This window comes from Branchiostoma lanceolatum, chromosome 14 (assembly GCF_035083965.1).
Source record: "Branchiostoma lanceolatum isolate klBraLanc5 chromosome 14, klBraLanc5.hap2, whole genome shotgun sequence".
Lineage (NCBI taxonomy): Eukaryota > Metazoa > Chordata > Leptocardii > Amphioxiformes > Branchiostomatidae > Branchiostoma > Branchiostoma lanceolatum.
Genome location: NC_089735.1, coordinates 2,016,982 through 2,033,317, shown reverse-complemented (window position 1 = coordinate 2,033,317; position 16,336 = coordinate 2,016,982). Strand labels below are relative to the sequence as shown.

Sequence of the window (16,336 nt, the reverse complement as noted above, 5' to 3'; positions counted from 1 at the left end):
TTTAATCATTACTTTCTGTACACTGCATATTAGACCCGGGTGAGTTTGGGTGAGGTGTTTAGGCATGCCGCAGGCTCTGTAGCGGTTGAACTTGAACTTGATCTCTACTCTCTTCTCTGTCGTTACCTCCTATAGCCCGTCTCTATCCTTTCCTCTACCAGGAGCCCTGCTGAGTCCATGGCTAACCTCCTATCATCCTGCAGACAGCAATGGGAAATGATGCTGCCCACGCTGTCTGGAGTGCATGTAGGACTTTCCACCGAAATCTTTATACATGTACCATGGATACTGTAGTCTGGTAAGGCCACACCAATTTTATTTGTTGGTTCTCGGAATCGCCCGCTATTTTTCCCCCAATCCCCCCCCCCCCCCAAAAAAAATTAACCACACCTCCTTTAGAAAATTTTTACCCACTTCATTACTACAAGGACCTATATAATGTCCTTGATTACTATAAAGCCATTAAGCAATTTTTCAGTATAGCAAAATGTCCTAAATGCCTTTATTCAATTTTTGTGTCTGTGTGTGTGTACATGAGTGTGTTGTTGTCTGTGTGTGTGAGTGTGTGTGTGTGTGTGTGTGTGTGTGTGTGTGTGTGCGTGCGTGCGTGTGAGTGAGTGAGTGTGTGTGTGTGTGTGTTTGTGTGTGTGTGTGTGTGTGTGTGTGCGTGTGAGTGAGTGAGTGTGTGTGTGTGTGTACATGTGTGTGTTGTTGTCTGTGTGTGTGTGTGTACGCCCACGTGTGTGTGTGTATGTGTGAGTGAGTGTGAGTGAGTGCGTGTGTGTGTGTGTGTGTAGCCAGCAGTAGTCAGCATAACTCAAGAACCTCTGGATGGATTACAATGATATTTGGTCGGGGTAGGTCTTGGGAGGACGAAGGTCAAGGTTGATCATGCCCTCCTGTATGTGACCTTGGTACTGCAGCAGAACTTTTGTTTTTTGTATCTGTTGTCCTGGATGTGCTATGGTCTTGTTATTACAGAGATAATGTTAAAAATTCCATTTCCTGTGAGTAAGTTGTTTGGACCTTAGCACATCAAAGTCCTTGTTCTTCTTCCTGTCAATTCAATGACAGGTGAAAACACAGGGTTTGTTTTCCTCTTGATGCTTTAAACATGGAAGGTACATGACTTGTATTGTACCAGTAATCATTATATCAAATCATGCCACTCATTACATGCACTGACATATATGCAGTGCCCGGGTCAGTAAGCAATGAGAATAGCATTCAAAACATGATAGTACATGTGGCCTTTAAGGGGGTTCATTAAATGTCTTGCAATGCAACAGAATGGTAGGTAAAGGCAAAGTAGTCCCATAGTCATTTTGAGGCTGCAGGGGCACTGGGTTGTTATCCACTGTGTCTAGGGCACGGAAGGCAGAGCCCAACCCTCTCCTTCCACAGCTTATGACCTCCCCAACCTAAGTAAGGTACCCATTTTTACACCTGGGTGGATTAAGGAAAGTCATATAAACTGCCATTCCCATGGACTCAACAACGTCTATCCAGGAATGTCAGGAATGTGAGCTCTTGATCTCGTGTCGGCTAGCTTATTAGCCGCCTTTACCTCCCCAACCGAAGTCAGGTACCCATTTTTTACACCTGGGTGGATTAAGGAAAGTCATATAAACTGTCATTCCCATGGACAGAACAACGTCTATCCAGGAATGTCAGGAATGTGAGCTCTTGATCTCATGTCCGCTAGCTAATCAGCCACTCGAAACTTGCGAAGAAGAGAATTGATAGCACATACATGTGTCCCTGTGGTGTAGTGGTCTGCGCTTCTGTCTCTCACCACATCTGGTTCAAATTACTTGGACCAGAAGGACTGGGGTTCAAGCCCCAGGTAGGACACCTCTGGACAAGAGGCGCATTGAGTCATACCAAAGACTTTATAAAAATGGTACATACTTCTGAAACAGTATGGAAGTTATACACACTCCACTGCCAGTGGACTAGCCCCCTGCTACAGTGATTGCACCACAGTGTGGCCCAGGGCTATGAAACGGAGATGATGCAAAAAAGTCGGGCCTTCTTACATTGTGAGAGTAGAAAGAACTGTCGTAATGAAAGTACATATTGAAAAAGAAAAGATACAAAACATTTTCATTACAAATTTATGTCAATTTCTTTCATTAAGCTGTCATTAAGACCTTTATTTCATTATGTAATGATGTGGGATCAGTTTTCTGTGCTAATGACAGATTGTAACCTTTTATATAATGTACGGCCACAGCATTAACCTGCATAACTCATCATTTGACCCAGATAATTACATTAATTGTCCCCCAGTGGCTTCTATGGATGAAATATTAACAGGTTGAACATTTGAAGTTTTGTGCATATTTTGTTCACTTTACTGAAAGGTCTGAATGAAAGGCTGGCTAATGTTATGATAACTGGAGTAAGTTCTTTAATCCCCATTCCTTCCATGAAAACTGCAAAACTATTGTACTGTATTTTCTCATGAGAACAGTTTAGAGACATCTTTATAACGCCAATAGTGGAGAATTTTTTTTGTAAAATATACAGAAACTTCTAAATAAAATGACATCTAACGTTAGTTGGAATGCTCTTAGCATCTGTGGTGTTGTGTGGCGCAACTTGTCAACATATGCACCCGAAGGCAGAAATGTTTTTGCGGTGAACTCTTCAGCGCGAACTTAAAACCACCGCGAAACTTTTTGCCCACCTATAACTGTAGCGCTACTATTGTTTCAAATGCAAACTTAAAACCACCGCAAACAATCCATTTTCTCCCTATCGCGAAATAAAAACCATGTGAATTTAAATGCATTTACAGTATCTTCGCATGGCGCTTTGCATATGTGGGTTAATCACAGGGCTGTCTCCAGGACCCGTCCTTCCATCCCGGAAAGTTGCTTGTTGGGACAGAAAAAAATTCAACCCCTTCCGTCCCAAAAGTATCAATATCATGAGATAAAACTGATGAAAATCTATTTTTAAAGCCTAAAATGACAAATTCAACAATGAAAATTTTAAAAATCAGCTCCCAGGCAAACAATGAGTGGGACGGAACAAAATTTAAAGCTTGAGACAGCCCTGGTTAATCAGCACTAAGTGGACTCCGGAGTCTGGCCGTTCATGTATTATGCAGGGAGCTGAGGTGATGAGGATGCGATGTGAGATGGGGAGGATTAGGACCGGTCATGATGTGGGCCTGTCTGGTGGGTGATATATAGTAGGAGGAGTCCACGATGCTTTGCTGCTGCAGTGGTCTGTTGTTGCAAGACTCTTAGGCCACACCAATTTAAAATCTTGGTTAACGGATTTTATCTAAAATTTCCATAAAAAAATATTTTTAGAAAAATGATTTTTTTTCTACAATTGTTTTTGTTGAAAATAAAAGTCCGTTAACCAAGAAATTAAATTGGTGTGGCCTTAGACTAGCGTAAGTGTAGATACGTGTGTTGATAGGTTTAGTAATGTATGTTTAACGTGATTCTTATAATTACGACTCCAGGAAGATAAGGGAAGTAACGTTATGTATCATGTACTGTCACTAATGGCGATCTTTCAAATAAACAATGTATGTAAGGATGGTCACCACAGTGGGCATGGTGGGTAATTGTTTACTGAAGGACCCCAACTTAAATGGTTTTGTCCATTCATATGACGTCACTCTTTCTTGATTATTCAAAACTGACATAGTCCTTAACTTTTGCGTTACTATATTTTGATTGTTACAAACAGACAAACAAACAAAGGAACATTCAACTGCCAACACCCAGGGCTCCTTATTTTTCCTTTTTATATAGGACTGAATCAGACAATAAAACAGATACTATTAAACACTCTGAAGCTTCAATCAATCTTTCTTCAATTCTCTCCACTGTGTCCGGGTCATCGCAAGCTTCCTTAGCTCCCATAGTTTTCTTTCCAACCGCAACGGTCCTGGTCCTCTGTCCATGAGGTCTGCCCTCAGTAGACTCAGTACGTTCTTACAATGTCTTCCTTTTCTGAACTTGTAGGTTTTAGATCCTATCAAGGCGAAGTTCATAGCCTGTTGTGCAGGTGCGTGTTTTATAGAGACACAATCAAACCTGTACTTGACCACCTCTACATAAGGACCACCTGACCATTGATATACAGCCAAACCTGTACAAGTGACCACCTCTACATAAGGACCTCCTGGCCATTGATGTACATAAATGTACAGTCAAAACCTGTACAAGTGACCGACGTCTATATCAAGACCACCTGGCCATTCATATACGTAAATGTACAGTCAAACCTGCACAAGCGACTGACTCTACATAAGGACCACCTGGCTATTGATATAACGTTACATGTACCGCTAGGCCACACCAATTCAATTTATTGGTTCCTAGATGTCAAAATACAATGCAGTCAAACCTGTCTATAGTGCAATAGTCTACAGTGACCCCCTAAATGGACTTAAATAAAGGAAACTGGCACTGTAGACAGATGGACACTCGCTATAGACAGGATTCTTTATGACTGGGTCAATGGGGAAAATAATCTGATTGACCATGTTTTAAGTGGTTGCAATGGCCAGATGGTCCTTATGCAGAGATGGCCACATAATTTCAGGTTTGACTGAGTAAAATTGTGATTTCGTTTTCAATTTTTCCGGACACATGCTTGCCTTATTGGTATTTAGCAGGGAATAGACATTTATGCAAAATTTGGAAAATTGGCTTTGGAGATCAAAGATAATATATTTTATATAAATGTCCTTTATTCAGTTAGTTATCATGGTTTAGTATCACTAGAGTATTCACTAGCCCTATTTCACTCAAAAATAGTATTTTGTGTACACAATGTGACAAGACCGATTATTACAACTTGCTAAATTTCATTTGAATTCCGGAGAATTCCCCTCGGTGAGATCATGGCAAGCCCCTGGAAAATGAGAATCAGCCACCTCTGAGGAGCTTAGCAATTTCATAGGCCATTCACTCCCGTGATTGACAGGACGAACTGACTATTCTACTAGCCAAGCAAATCACGACAGGTGCACTGCATATATGTATATCAGGCATTTTTTCAAGAACATACTTTAGAGAACAATAGCATCTGTGTCACTCTGTATCTGTATAGCCGGTATAACCGCCCTTCGTCGTAACACCCCAGCTATGCAGGCACGCGGCGCGGAAGCAGTTGGTTATGTTACACCGAACGGCCTGTCACGTCTAACCTTTGCATATCTAACTGCATGCATTGTTTAAAGCTATCTAATGAGGATGCCTCTGCAGTATTTGACGATAACAAGTTTCACTCCATGATATTTCTAGGAAAATACAAATGTTTGAACACATCAATCCTAGGTTTATTAAGTCTGGTACTTGGTACTTTTTCTTGATCTTTTCTGAGCTGGTTTAAGTATTTACTAGTCGGTAGGTCCACCAGTTTATTAGCCATTTTGTACATCATGCATAGTCAGTGGACACTTTTATTCTTCCCTTCTGTTAAGGCCCTTGTGGCGCCCGTGGCACATAGGGCAGCAGGTGTTCTTGCTGTTTCAGTACCAGGTTATATCTTTACAGGGAAGTGTTGCTAGCCCTTCCCTGTACTCAAGGCACTTCCTCAAACACAGGACCCCCATTTTACATCTCTTCCGAAAGATGGGTGCAGCCCCAACCGAGATGTCCTGACCCGGGACTGAACGACCTGTTACACATAACTTTTGCACATGTAGCTGTAAGCGTTATTTAAAGCTATCTTTCAAGCAAAATCTGTGCCAACGACTTAGCTGTTATTATTTTAGTACCTAGTGTGCTTTTAGATGAAGTTAAGTTTCACATGTGATGCATGTGATGAAGTTTAGATTTGCTCTTCATGATTAAGTGTTCGTTAAGATACACAATTGCACAAACTTGAAAATTGCACAAATGTATATTGCATTTGTTTACAATGTAAAACAAGTGATGTAAAGTAGGGAATGGGTGAAATGGCCCTTTGGCTGGACCATCATAAAAAAGATTATTACAGTCATAAAATCTGCCTGCAAACAAGTGTTGCAGTTGTTTTAGTGTAACGACAACCTGCGCTTGTTTCTTCCGGATGGCAACACGTAATACTACTGTCGGTAAGGTCACCACATTTAGCCAGGAATGTCTGGAACTGAGCAGTGACTCCTCAACTCGTGTCCGCTAGGCTTAGTCTCTATCAGGCTTCCGTCCTATGGCTGGTAAAATAGTAGAAATCAGCCGAGGTACTCCACTATACAGGGTAGTCCGCTATATACAATAAAGTTCCATTTCGATAATGGAGCTTCACTGTATAGCGGACTACCCTGTAAAGCGGAGTACTTCGGTCGTTTTCTACTATTTTGCCAGCGATAGGACGGGGGCCTGGTAGAGGCTACGCTAGGCTAGCCACTTGGTCACTTGACGCCAACGTTTTTTCTGGACAGTCGTAAAAAAGATTATCACAGCCATAAACTCCGCCCACAAACAAGTGTTGCAGTTGTCTCGGTGTAACGACAACCTGCGCTTGTTTCTCCCCGAAGACAACATGTAATCCTACAGTCGGCTGTTTAATTTCAAGGATCATTTGCTCCCTACCAAATGATGATGTCATCCCGGTATGATTGAGAGATAATCCGAACAACGCAAATTAGAGCCACCAGGGACAGGCTACAAAATTTACCAATATTCTCTCCGAAATTGGTGAATAATTCAAGTTTCCAATTTCCATGCCTTATTTGGTGTTATAATTATGGCTTGCAGTCTCTGTGAAAATCAAGCACCTTGGTCTTATTTAAAATCTCAGTTGTTTTCACACCTCTGTGATTGTCAGAAAACCATGCAGAGATCATCTGAAATATTAAAGAAACAACTATGCAAAGTTGCAAACCATAGAGAAGGAAGAATTATTATTTTGATGTACCAAATGATTATGCAATATTCAACAGTTTTTGTCTATTGTCGCCTTTTTAAACTGTTTGGCTGCCAGAAATCCGTCTTGAAATCATCCAAAATGGTTAACGTTACAAGTAAAGAAACAACAGCGCAGGCTTCAGAAAAGGTAAAATGATTGTTTTGATGTAGCAAATGATTCGGCAATGTTCAACAGTTTTGGTCTTTGCAGGAATGTGACTCATGATATCGCAACTGAAGAACTTTGGGACTTGTCACCACAAAGGGCTCCTAAGTTAATTGCTAATGAGGTTAGGTAGCAGGGAGAAGGTTAAAGAGGCCCCTACATGTACCTTATTTTAACCTGGGTACCATCTTCTATGGTTACTGCAGCTGGTGCTCGCTTTTACTTGCTTACTAAGCAGTAAGGCCATGTTGATTTCATTATATGGATGACATCCTCTGAGGACTTTAAAACTGATGCAAGCGTGCAAATAAAGAAAAAGTTTGGCGACAAAAAGTGTGCCTACATTATGAGATCCATGTGGTCAGCAAGAATAAACAAAACTAAACACGCAGAGTATGGTATATACGGAAATATAGATTCTTCATTTTTGTTCTTTCAAAACTTCTTTGACTTTGGAATTGACCTTGCCATTGTACGACATAAGTATCCCTTTGCAATGTACAGCATGTATTTTTACAATTTACAGTATGGCCGAAAACTTGTATTTTTTGGGTAAACGGACGGAAATTGATGCGCGAGTGGATGTCATCCATATAATCAAATCGACATGGACTTACTACAAAGAATGGTACCCAGGCTAATCTTAGTTAGTTAAAATCCTCCCACACCATTATTGATGTATAGGGCGGTGCCCATCTCCGTTTCATAGCCCTGGGCCACACTGTGGTGCAGTCACTGTAGCAGGGGGCTAATCCACTGGCAGTGAAGTGTGTTTAACTTCCATACTGTTTCACAAGTACGTACCATTTTTATAAAGTCTTTGGTATGACTCAATGCGCCTCTTGTCCAGAGGTGTCCTACCTGGGGCTTGAACCCCAGTCCTTCTGGTCCAAGTAATTTGAACCAGATGTGGTGAGAGACAGAAGCGCAGACCACTTATCCGACTATAATGAGCTCCATTTAAGACTATGTGGGAAAACGTGTCCGTAACCACGGCACCCTCACTTAGAGCAACTGGGTTGGAAGTGGTGAACTGGCGCGGCCTGCGAGTGATGCATCATTAGGCCACACCAATTTAGTTTCTTGGTTCTCGGATTCACCTCCTCTATTTTTCCAAAAATCAAAATAATAAAAAAAATCACCACACCACCCATTCAGTAAATTTCTACTTAGTATAAAGTGGCTTAAAGCCATTCAACAATTTTCCAGTATAGCAAAATACCCTAAATGCCTTTATGTAGTTTTTGTCTGCCAATGTGAGTTGGATGTTTTCGGTAGAGTGTTTGTTTGCTTTTTTCAAGCTGAAGTTTGAATAATCATATTGTTGTTATGTTTTTGCCAAATTTTCATTTTTCATTTTTTTCCTTGTCGCTCCATATTTTTGCTGAATAAATCTGTTAACCAGGAAATTAAATTGGTGTAGCCTTAGAGTGCTGAATTGTGCATACAGGCCCTCCATCACTGTTTGTGCCGGGATGAAGGGTGTGATCAGCGACGGGAGAGCCAATTTACATGGTAATTAATCATGCGTGGGTTGGTAGGTCAGCTATCTGGTCTACAAACAGGTGGGTCCAAAGGGGGGGCTGTCTCCAGGACCTGTTCCTCGGTCCAAGGACGGAAATTCCCTTGTTGAGATGGACAAAAAATTCACCCCATCCGTCCAAAAAATCCGAACTTCATGACATGAAGCTGATGAAAATGTATTTTCGTACGCTAAAAATTCATCAACAAAAATCAACGATATAGGGTCAAACGATGAGTGGGATGGAAAGAATTTAAAGCTGCAGACAGCCCTGGTCTAATGTAACATAGATTAGGTCAATGAAGGTTAGGCATCCAGGCAGATCACTACAAAATCAAAACCATTGAAAATGCTTGTTCTGTCTTCTTCGTTCCCACCTACACCCTTGTTTAAAACGCGAAGCTCAAAACCACCATGAAAACTCCAATCTTTGTACGTAGTATGTAATGTTTTACCTTAATGTCTAACAAGTTGCTTGATCTAGTTTGTATTATGCAACACATATCGATTCTATTCCATACACAAGTGTGAAGACCACCTGTCCGATGCACAGATTTAGCGATAGGGACAGGGAAACAGTCAGCACCAGGGACAGGGAAACACAGTCAGCACCAGGGACAGGGAAACACAGTCAGCGATAGGGACAGGGAAACACAGTCAGCACCAGGGACAGGGAAACACACTCAGCACCAGGGACAGGGAAACACAGTCAGCACCAGGGACAGGGAACACAGTCAGCACCAGGGACAGCGAAACACAGTCAGCACCAGGGACAGGGAAACATAGTCAGGGACAGGGAAACATAGTCAGCACCAGGGACAGGGAAACACAGTCAGCACCAGGGAAAGACAGTCAGCACCAAGGACAGGGAAACACAGTCAGCACCAGGGGCAGGGAAACACAGTCAGCACCAGGGACAGGGAAAGACAGTCAGGGACAGGGAAACACAGTCAGCACCAGGGACAGGGAACACAGTCAGCACCAGGGACAGGGAAACACAGTCAGCGATAGGGACAGGGAAACACAGTCAGCACCAGGGACAGGGAAACACAGTCAGCACCAGGGACAGGGAAACACAGTCAGCACCAGGGACAGGGAAACGCAATCAGCACTAGAGACCAGTAAGCCTAATATGGGGAAAATGCAGTCATAGACATTTGTGCAGCAAAAACTGGCTAGCATTCTAACTTTTAGAGTTGTTTAGGATGAAGTGCAGTCCTTGCCATCACAGTGGTCAGTCAAACCGTCACCTTTTCCCTCTTACTCTCCTCCAAAAGATGTCACAGTAGATCAAAGATATTCTCCCAGCGCTACACGTCTTGACTTAAATGGACACAGGAGGACCTGATACAGAAGACGGTCACACATGACATGGTTTGAAATGGCTCAATTAGTTGCCCGCCCTGCTACACACTTGTCCCAGTCACTTTGGTATCAGTCTCTGGAGTGTAGAGAAGACTAAGGCAATGTTGGTTTGATTATATATATATCATCCTCTGGAAACCCCAAAACTGAAACAAAATCTAAAAAGAAAAAAAACGAGAATCCCTACCTATCAACCCTACTTTTTTCACGATTGTTAATCGGAAACACGACATTTCTTTAGGCCTAATCAGCCCTGTTCCTATGTACACACAGCTTACAACCTTGTCTGACGAGCAAACTCATCTCACTAATGGAAAAATCATTACGTTTGAGGTCCCTGGTGACTCGCCCTATTTCAGGCTTGGCAGAGTAGCTGTAGGCTGGGCTGGTGGCAACATGGACAATTTGATTTCTGTGACTTAAGTAAAAAAAGGTAAGGTCAAAGGTAAAGGTAGTCCCATAGCCTTTTGAGGCAGTAGGGGATGGGTTGTTATCCACTGTGTCTAGGGCACGGTATCGGAAGGCGGAGCCCATCCCTCTCCTTCCAATGACTTTTTTTACCTCCCCAACCGAAGTCAATTTGACTTGGAAAAATCATATTAAATTCACAGAGGCAAGCCTGTCGAAAGGACGATGGTAAGTCACCGGATAAAGTGATGTAGCGTCCAATGAGTGGGTTAGGGACATTGGAGACCTTTGTCTTGTATTTCTGGGAGAATAAGAAAATCATCATCTTTCAGATACAGCATATACATGTACACATGTAGAGGTGTGGTGTTTTCAAATTGATACATACTTATCATTATCATCAGGCATTTAGACACAAGCCTAGATGTATCTCTTGGGTTCCGGACATGTACAGAATATAGAGTAAGAATGGAATCAACTGTCCATTACAAAGCTCAACAGTATTAGAACGATAAAGCTTCTGGTTTGTATTGGTGATGTTGTGCATAGTAATCTCCAAGCAGATCTTCAGAGGCAAAATCGTAACGGTTTTTGACTGGACCCCAAGAACTTTCTACTGGGGTATAGATTGTAGAATTCAGCAAAAAGGGGAATAATTGGCAACGAGAATGCAGGAAGGTAAAAATTCCTGGCAAAAGGAATACTGTAAATGCAGAAATGTTCGCGGTGGTTTTATGTTCGCGGTTTTCGTGGTGAACTTTTGGAACTTTAACTTTTGGTATCTTTGGAAAGTAAGCTGTCGGGCACAGCGATACAGAATTTTGATAATGACTTGCATGCAGAGAACTCTTAGAAGTAAGACTACAACCTTTTTCCTGCCCGGCCCAGTTGTAAAGAGAATGTTTGATAACACATCAGATCTGCACAGGATCATTTACTGTTGTCTCTGCTCAGGATCAATTTGTCCACCGGCATCAAACTGTCATTGTTTCGGCCTCCCGTCTTTGTTGTGACTCAACCAGTGGACGACAAACCTCCCCAACAACCCCCTAAACCTGCAATTACCACAGTGGGCGTATTAGCAGGGTAATTAGACATCAACAATTAGCCCAGTAGGGGGTTATTATAGAGGGTGTGTGAGGCGCGTTATCTCCTGACTTGCTCCTAACATGTGGTTAGAGGGGAGGGACGGAATGAATCTCTTTATTCTCTGGTCTGCTAATGGGTGATTTGTGCAGGGGGTATTGTGCCAGCAGGGGATGTTAACAGACTCTTGGTGGAGGTTAATTTTTCTGAGATGATTGCGGTCATAAATTGGCATTGTCCATTTGATGCTTGTCGGCCTGTACAATTTTTCAATTTTAGGGCGAAACTTACAACTGTAAAAGAGAAAACTTCTGATTGAAAGCTCATCAGCGTCAACTCGGCAAAAAGCAGAAGAAAAGTTTGAAGTTTTGTTTCAATCCAGAAAAATAAATCAACCAAAATATTATCAAAGAATATCCGTTGGGCTACGAATTCTTTACTGTTCCTGAGGTTAGGCAGTTGTTGTCTTTGCAGTACTAGTCTTCAGGATGGAACTGGTTAGCCACTACCAGGCCCCGCGGATGGCTGGAAAAATAGCAGAAATTGGCCAAATAGAGTGAATAGTATGCTAAGAGAGACAGCTAGTAGGGACCATCTAGAGGTCGCAAACTGCAACTTCTATAGCGGACGAACTTCTCTGGCATGTTAGCCGTCTATTTGGCCAAATTCTACGATTTTTCCAGCGATATGTTTTGCAACGTGCAGCTTGCAGGGATGCAGTTGAGAGTTAGGTGTGCCAAACCCTGACAGATCTCCATGACTCTCGGCCCAACCCAACGTACCACTGTGACGACGATGAAGGTCTTTACATTATACTTTTGCCGTCAGCGCCACTGGCGTCAGCGCCACTGGCGACAGCGGGAACCCCGTGTAAAGACAATTCCCGTCGACGTAGTCCCGCTGTCAACAAATTTTCTCCCGTCAGCTTCGAAGCCGTCGCCCGTCAGCACAGCGGGAGTCCCCGTCAACTTCAAACTCCGTCTAAAGAGAATACGTCGGGCTCGCGTCAGCGGGAGTCAGGGTTTCGGCGATTAGCATAAAGCACGCGTTGATTAGCATACTGTAAGTCTACTTAGATCCCCGGTATATATAGAGAGAGAGAGATTCGCGGGATCCGCGGCGACTTTTGTGCCGTGCATTCATTTCCCCGCGGATATATTTATCGTACTTGTGCCCCCCTCCCCACATTTACGAGTGATGAGCATGGAATATCTACACATAAACAAGGCTTTGCATTGTAGTTTAATACGGGCGGGGAGACGCCGTCTACCGTTGTACAATCATACAATTTTGTTTTTTGCTTTTGTTATGCTGTAACGCCCGATACTTTCTACAAGATGGCGAAATGCAAGCACCGCAGGTGTCTGTCAGATTTCCGGGCGGTGTGTCTAGAGACGTCGCGACAGCGGCCTCCCGACAGCGGGAAATTTCGCCGCTGACGCGAAAAACGTAATGTAAACTGCGCCTGTCATCCAGGTAATAAGATACGCCAAATAGCAGTTACTCAAGCAACTAGATATGATTTTGGAAACGGTCAGACGTTTCATGTAGCATCGGCACTACTTTTCGTCAGTGACACTGAGCAAGATTTCGAACAGTAGGTTTTTAACCTGTGACGTACTATGAATCGATATGCAAATAAAATGAAGACAATTTTAGATAGTCCAATAGGAAAAACCTGCAGTTCGAAATCCTGCTCAGTGTTACTGACAAAAAGTAGTGGATGCTACTTGAAACGTCTGACCGTTTCCAAAATCATATCCAGTTGCTCGAGTAAGTCAGTTATTTGGTGTACTCTCCAAGCAGAGGAGGGGTTCCGGCAGGTTTTTGACGTGTTTTTAGGCGTTTTTGTCGGGCTTTCTACTTTGTCATTTTTTTTTGTATAGCCAAAAATCACAAAGTAGAAAGCCTGACAAAAACGCCTAAAAACAGGTCAAAAACCTGCCGGAACCCCTCCTCTGCTTGGAGAGTAATTTGGTGTACTTCTGTGACCCAGGGCAATTACCCTCCCAGGTTAGCTCCCCCAGGTGAGGCTACTCGGTGATCAGCTCCGACGAAACTAATGGAGCAGCACCTCCTGGCAATGATAGGGTGTGGATCGGGGAGCCTGGGTCTGCTTTTCCTCACTTTTCACCGATTACCACCGACCTGATGGGTCGATCTTTTGATGAATGGGTGTTACCGGTGCGTCTCTTTGTTGGGAGGGACGTTAGGTGAGATGCATTGTTGTCGGCGAGTTGTAGACTGCTTATTATCGTGACAGCCCCCCTCGTTGGCATTTCAAACATTTTTCTTCTATTTAGTGGTCAAATTCCTCGCGACTGGTTATCCTGAATGCCTGTTGTCAGAAATGTGCATTCCAAACTATTAAGACTGCACAAAATTACAGTAGTTGATACTTAGTTTTTTACTTTAGGGGAAAAATGGGCCTTGATTTTAAGGAGTGGTGTGCCCCTATTGTCATTACTGTATTACAGCCACCAATTGAGCTTTCAAATTGCTCGTTTTGCTAGTTTGTTGGTCAAATTGTAAGATAACTCAAGTTTTGTCATAGAAAGATCTAGTTTCTTTGACTTTGGGGGCAAATAACCTATACAGATCTTTCAATGACAAAACTTGAGTTATTTGATAAAGTATTAATGGATATATGATTGATCAAATCAAATTTTTTCAAACATTTTTTGTTGAGTGTTATAATTTCTTTACTGCTGTGAGAAGAGTGATTCTACTTGCAACTTCCTTTCAAACTGTCGCTTTTGAGCATGCAAATCCACTTTAGAAAAACGCTCTTTACATATAATAAAAGAGTTAAAATCTTCCTTAAGACAATTGTGATGACATTCCTACATTCACAAACATTTTGTTGTTGTTCTGAGTGAGAAAGAGTAAAGGAGGACAAGAACAAGACAGAATCAATAAGTTCAATAAAACAATACTGTATTTTCACACATGTACATGACAGGGTGCTGTACAAAACTCTCTTGAATATAAAATAGACACATTTTCAGTCATATATAATACACTAAAACACAGATTTAGCTTTATACACATTTCCATTGTGCTTATTGGTGAACTTTTTACACATTTCAATGGCACAACTGGATTACCGGTACTAGTATATGTGTTTTATGATAGCTAATCATTTTGAATTTGGTCAAACCTGTACAAGTATAGTGATCACCTGTCCACATAGACCATATTTCATCGGTCCCCGAAGTGGTCTTCTTAGCCAGGTTTGACTGTATACTTCACTTCAAGTTGGAAATTCCAATTTCTCAAAGATGCAAAGTTCTTCTTTTGCATGATGTTTTATTGTAACGTCATAACAAATGAGCTTTGCAGAGAGGCAAAAAAACATGGAGTTTCCAAATCAAAGTGGACCGTGCTTTCAATATCTTGACTTACAGTCAACAAATATGAGGTATGTTATCATTGTTTTCAGTGTAACAGATAGTAATGTGATTGGTATTCAAAGACTCAGAAAATCAGTTCTTCGATTGTAAGCAGCATTGGGCAACACAATTTTTTCCTTCTTTTTCTACAGGAACTTTCTGGAAGAACTGCGGTCAACACCAAGAAGTCAAGATGTCTTCACACTTTCTCCAAAGAGTCTATTCTTAACTGGAATCGGCTTTGGTGAACTTGTAAGGAACAAAGGACCAACAGTGTGCTACACTTCAACGATGTAGATTGTATTTACATGTCCTGTATCTAACAATGTCTCCAACCACCTGATTGGTTGATCTACCACCTGTTTAATGGACCAAGGCCAATGAGATTGCTTGTTAGATTGACCCTTTAAAGTACATGTAACAAGGCTTCCTATTGGGTTAAGCTGGACCAATAAGATTACAGATATTTTTCTAAAACTCTAGAAATATGTCAAAGCCAATGAGAACGCTTGTTAGATTTGAAGTGCATGTAACAAGTCTTCCTATTGGATGAGGCCGAACCAATCAAATTGCAGATATTTCTGTACAATTCTAGAATTACGTGGGTTAAACGGTTCCGAGCAGGAAAGCTTGTTTGGTGGTTTCTGATTGGCTGGCAGTGTCGTACGCTGTCGTGACGGGGTTGTTGAGCGTTGCGTTGAAGGTGCCCTTGAGAATGGTGTCTTGGAGAAGTGGACTCAACTGTAACAAAAAATGACAGAGCGTTACAACATGTTTTGTCTGGACGTTAAATGGATGTTCTCATGTTTAGGACAGCCACACCTCAAGCACGTTAAAGAACCCACCACACTTAAATTGAAAAGAGTCCTTCCCAGTGCAAGTGGATGAAATAAATCTGTCCGGATATGCAGCTTGTACCCTTCAGTACAAACCTGCTGTATTACGCCATGAAGGCAGCTTACGGATATGCAATAAAAACAAAACAAACTAGAGTTAAGTATTTGTGCTATATATACATCAGGTTTGCTATGTTAGTTTAGCAATTAAGGGGTATTTTTGTAAATATGAATCGGTATTGAATTTTTCTTTTTATTTGTGTTGAATGTGTGATAGTTGTGTGCCGATTCGTTTAAATAGAGAGAATGCTAGCGACCCCCAAAACACCCCTCCCAATGAAATGGTATGGCTACCCTGCGACGTCACAAAATCAAGATGGCGGCCACCACACATGCTAACGGATCCAACAAAGGTTTTGCTTCGCAAACCTGTAACAAACTCGTGCCACCAGTTAAGCATGACAAATGAACCCTCCCCTCATGACCCCCTACTGAACCCATGTACTAACTTGTTCCTGCGCTAATTGGAACTGACAAAGATGCACAGGGAGAAACGGGACCATGTGCCCCCCTGTCCTGAGATATGGTCTGCATTAGAGTCTGGAGTTTGGCCACATTTTTCTCTACTTAAACTGACAAGCCACAGTCTACAAGCTCAGTGTATGCTGGCTCCAAGAACATTGCTGCAATGTATC

The 16,336-nt window shown here is 42.1% G+C and overlaps 1 protein-coding gene and 1 long non-coding RNA gene across 4 annotated transcripts in view; one reads left to right on the top strand and one right to left on the bottom strand.

Moving 5' to 3' along the window:
* LOC136448237 (uncharacterized) overlaps positions 1–14,986 on the top strand; it is a 27,981-nt gene extending 12,995 nt beyond the window's left edge. Inside the window, exons 3-4 of one of the 2 annotated variants that reach the window (XR_010757848.1) lie at positions 162–246; positions 14,958–14,986. This is a non-coding gene — a long non-coding RNA (uncharacterized lncRNA). The remainder of the gene's footprint in view (positions 1–161; positions 247–14,957) is intronic. The other variant, XR_010757847.1, reaches the window with a different exon arrangement.
* LOC136448236 (sperm-tail PG-rich repeat-containing protein 2-like) overlaps positions 14,334–16,336 on the bottom strand; it is a 20,307-nt gene continuing 18,304 nt past the window's right edge. For both annotated transcript variants that reach the window (XM_066447529.1, XM_066447530.1), the window contains one exon: positions 14,334–15,546. In XM_066447529.1, the coding sequence (XP_066303626.1) occupies positions 15,412–15,546 (135 nt within the window). In that variant the 3' untranslated portion in view covers positions 14,334–15,411. The remainder of the gene's footprint in view (positions 15,547–16,336) is intronic.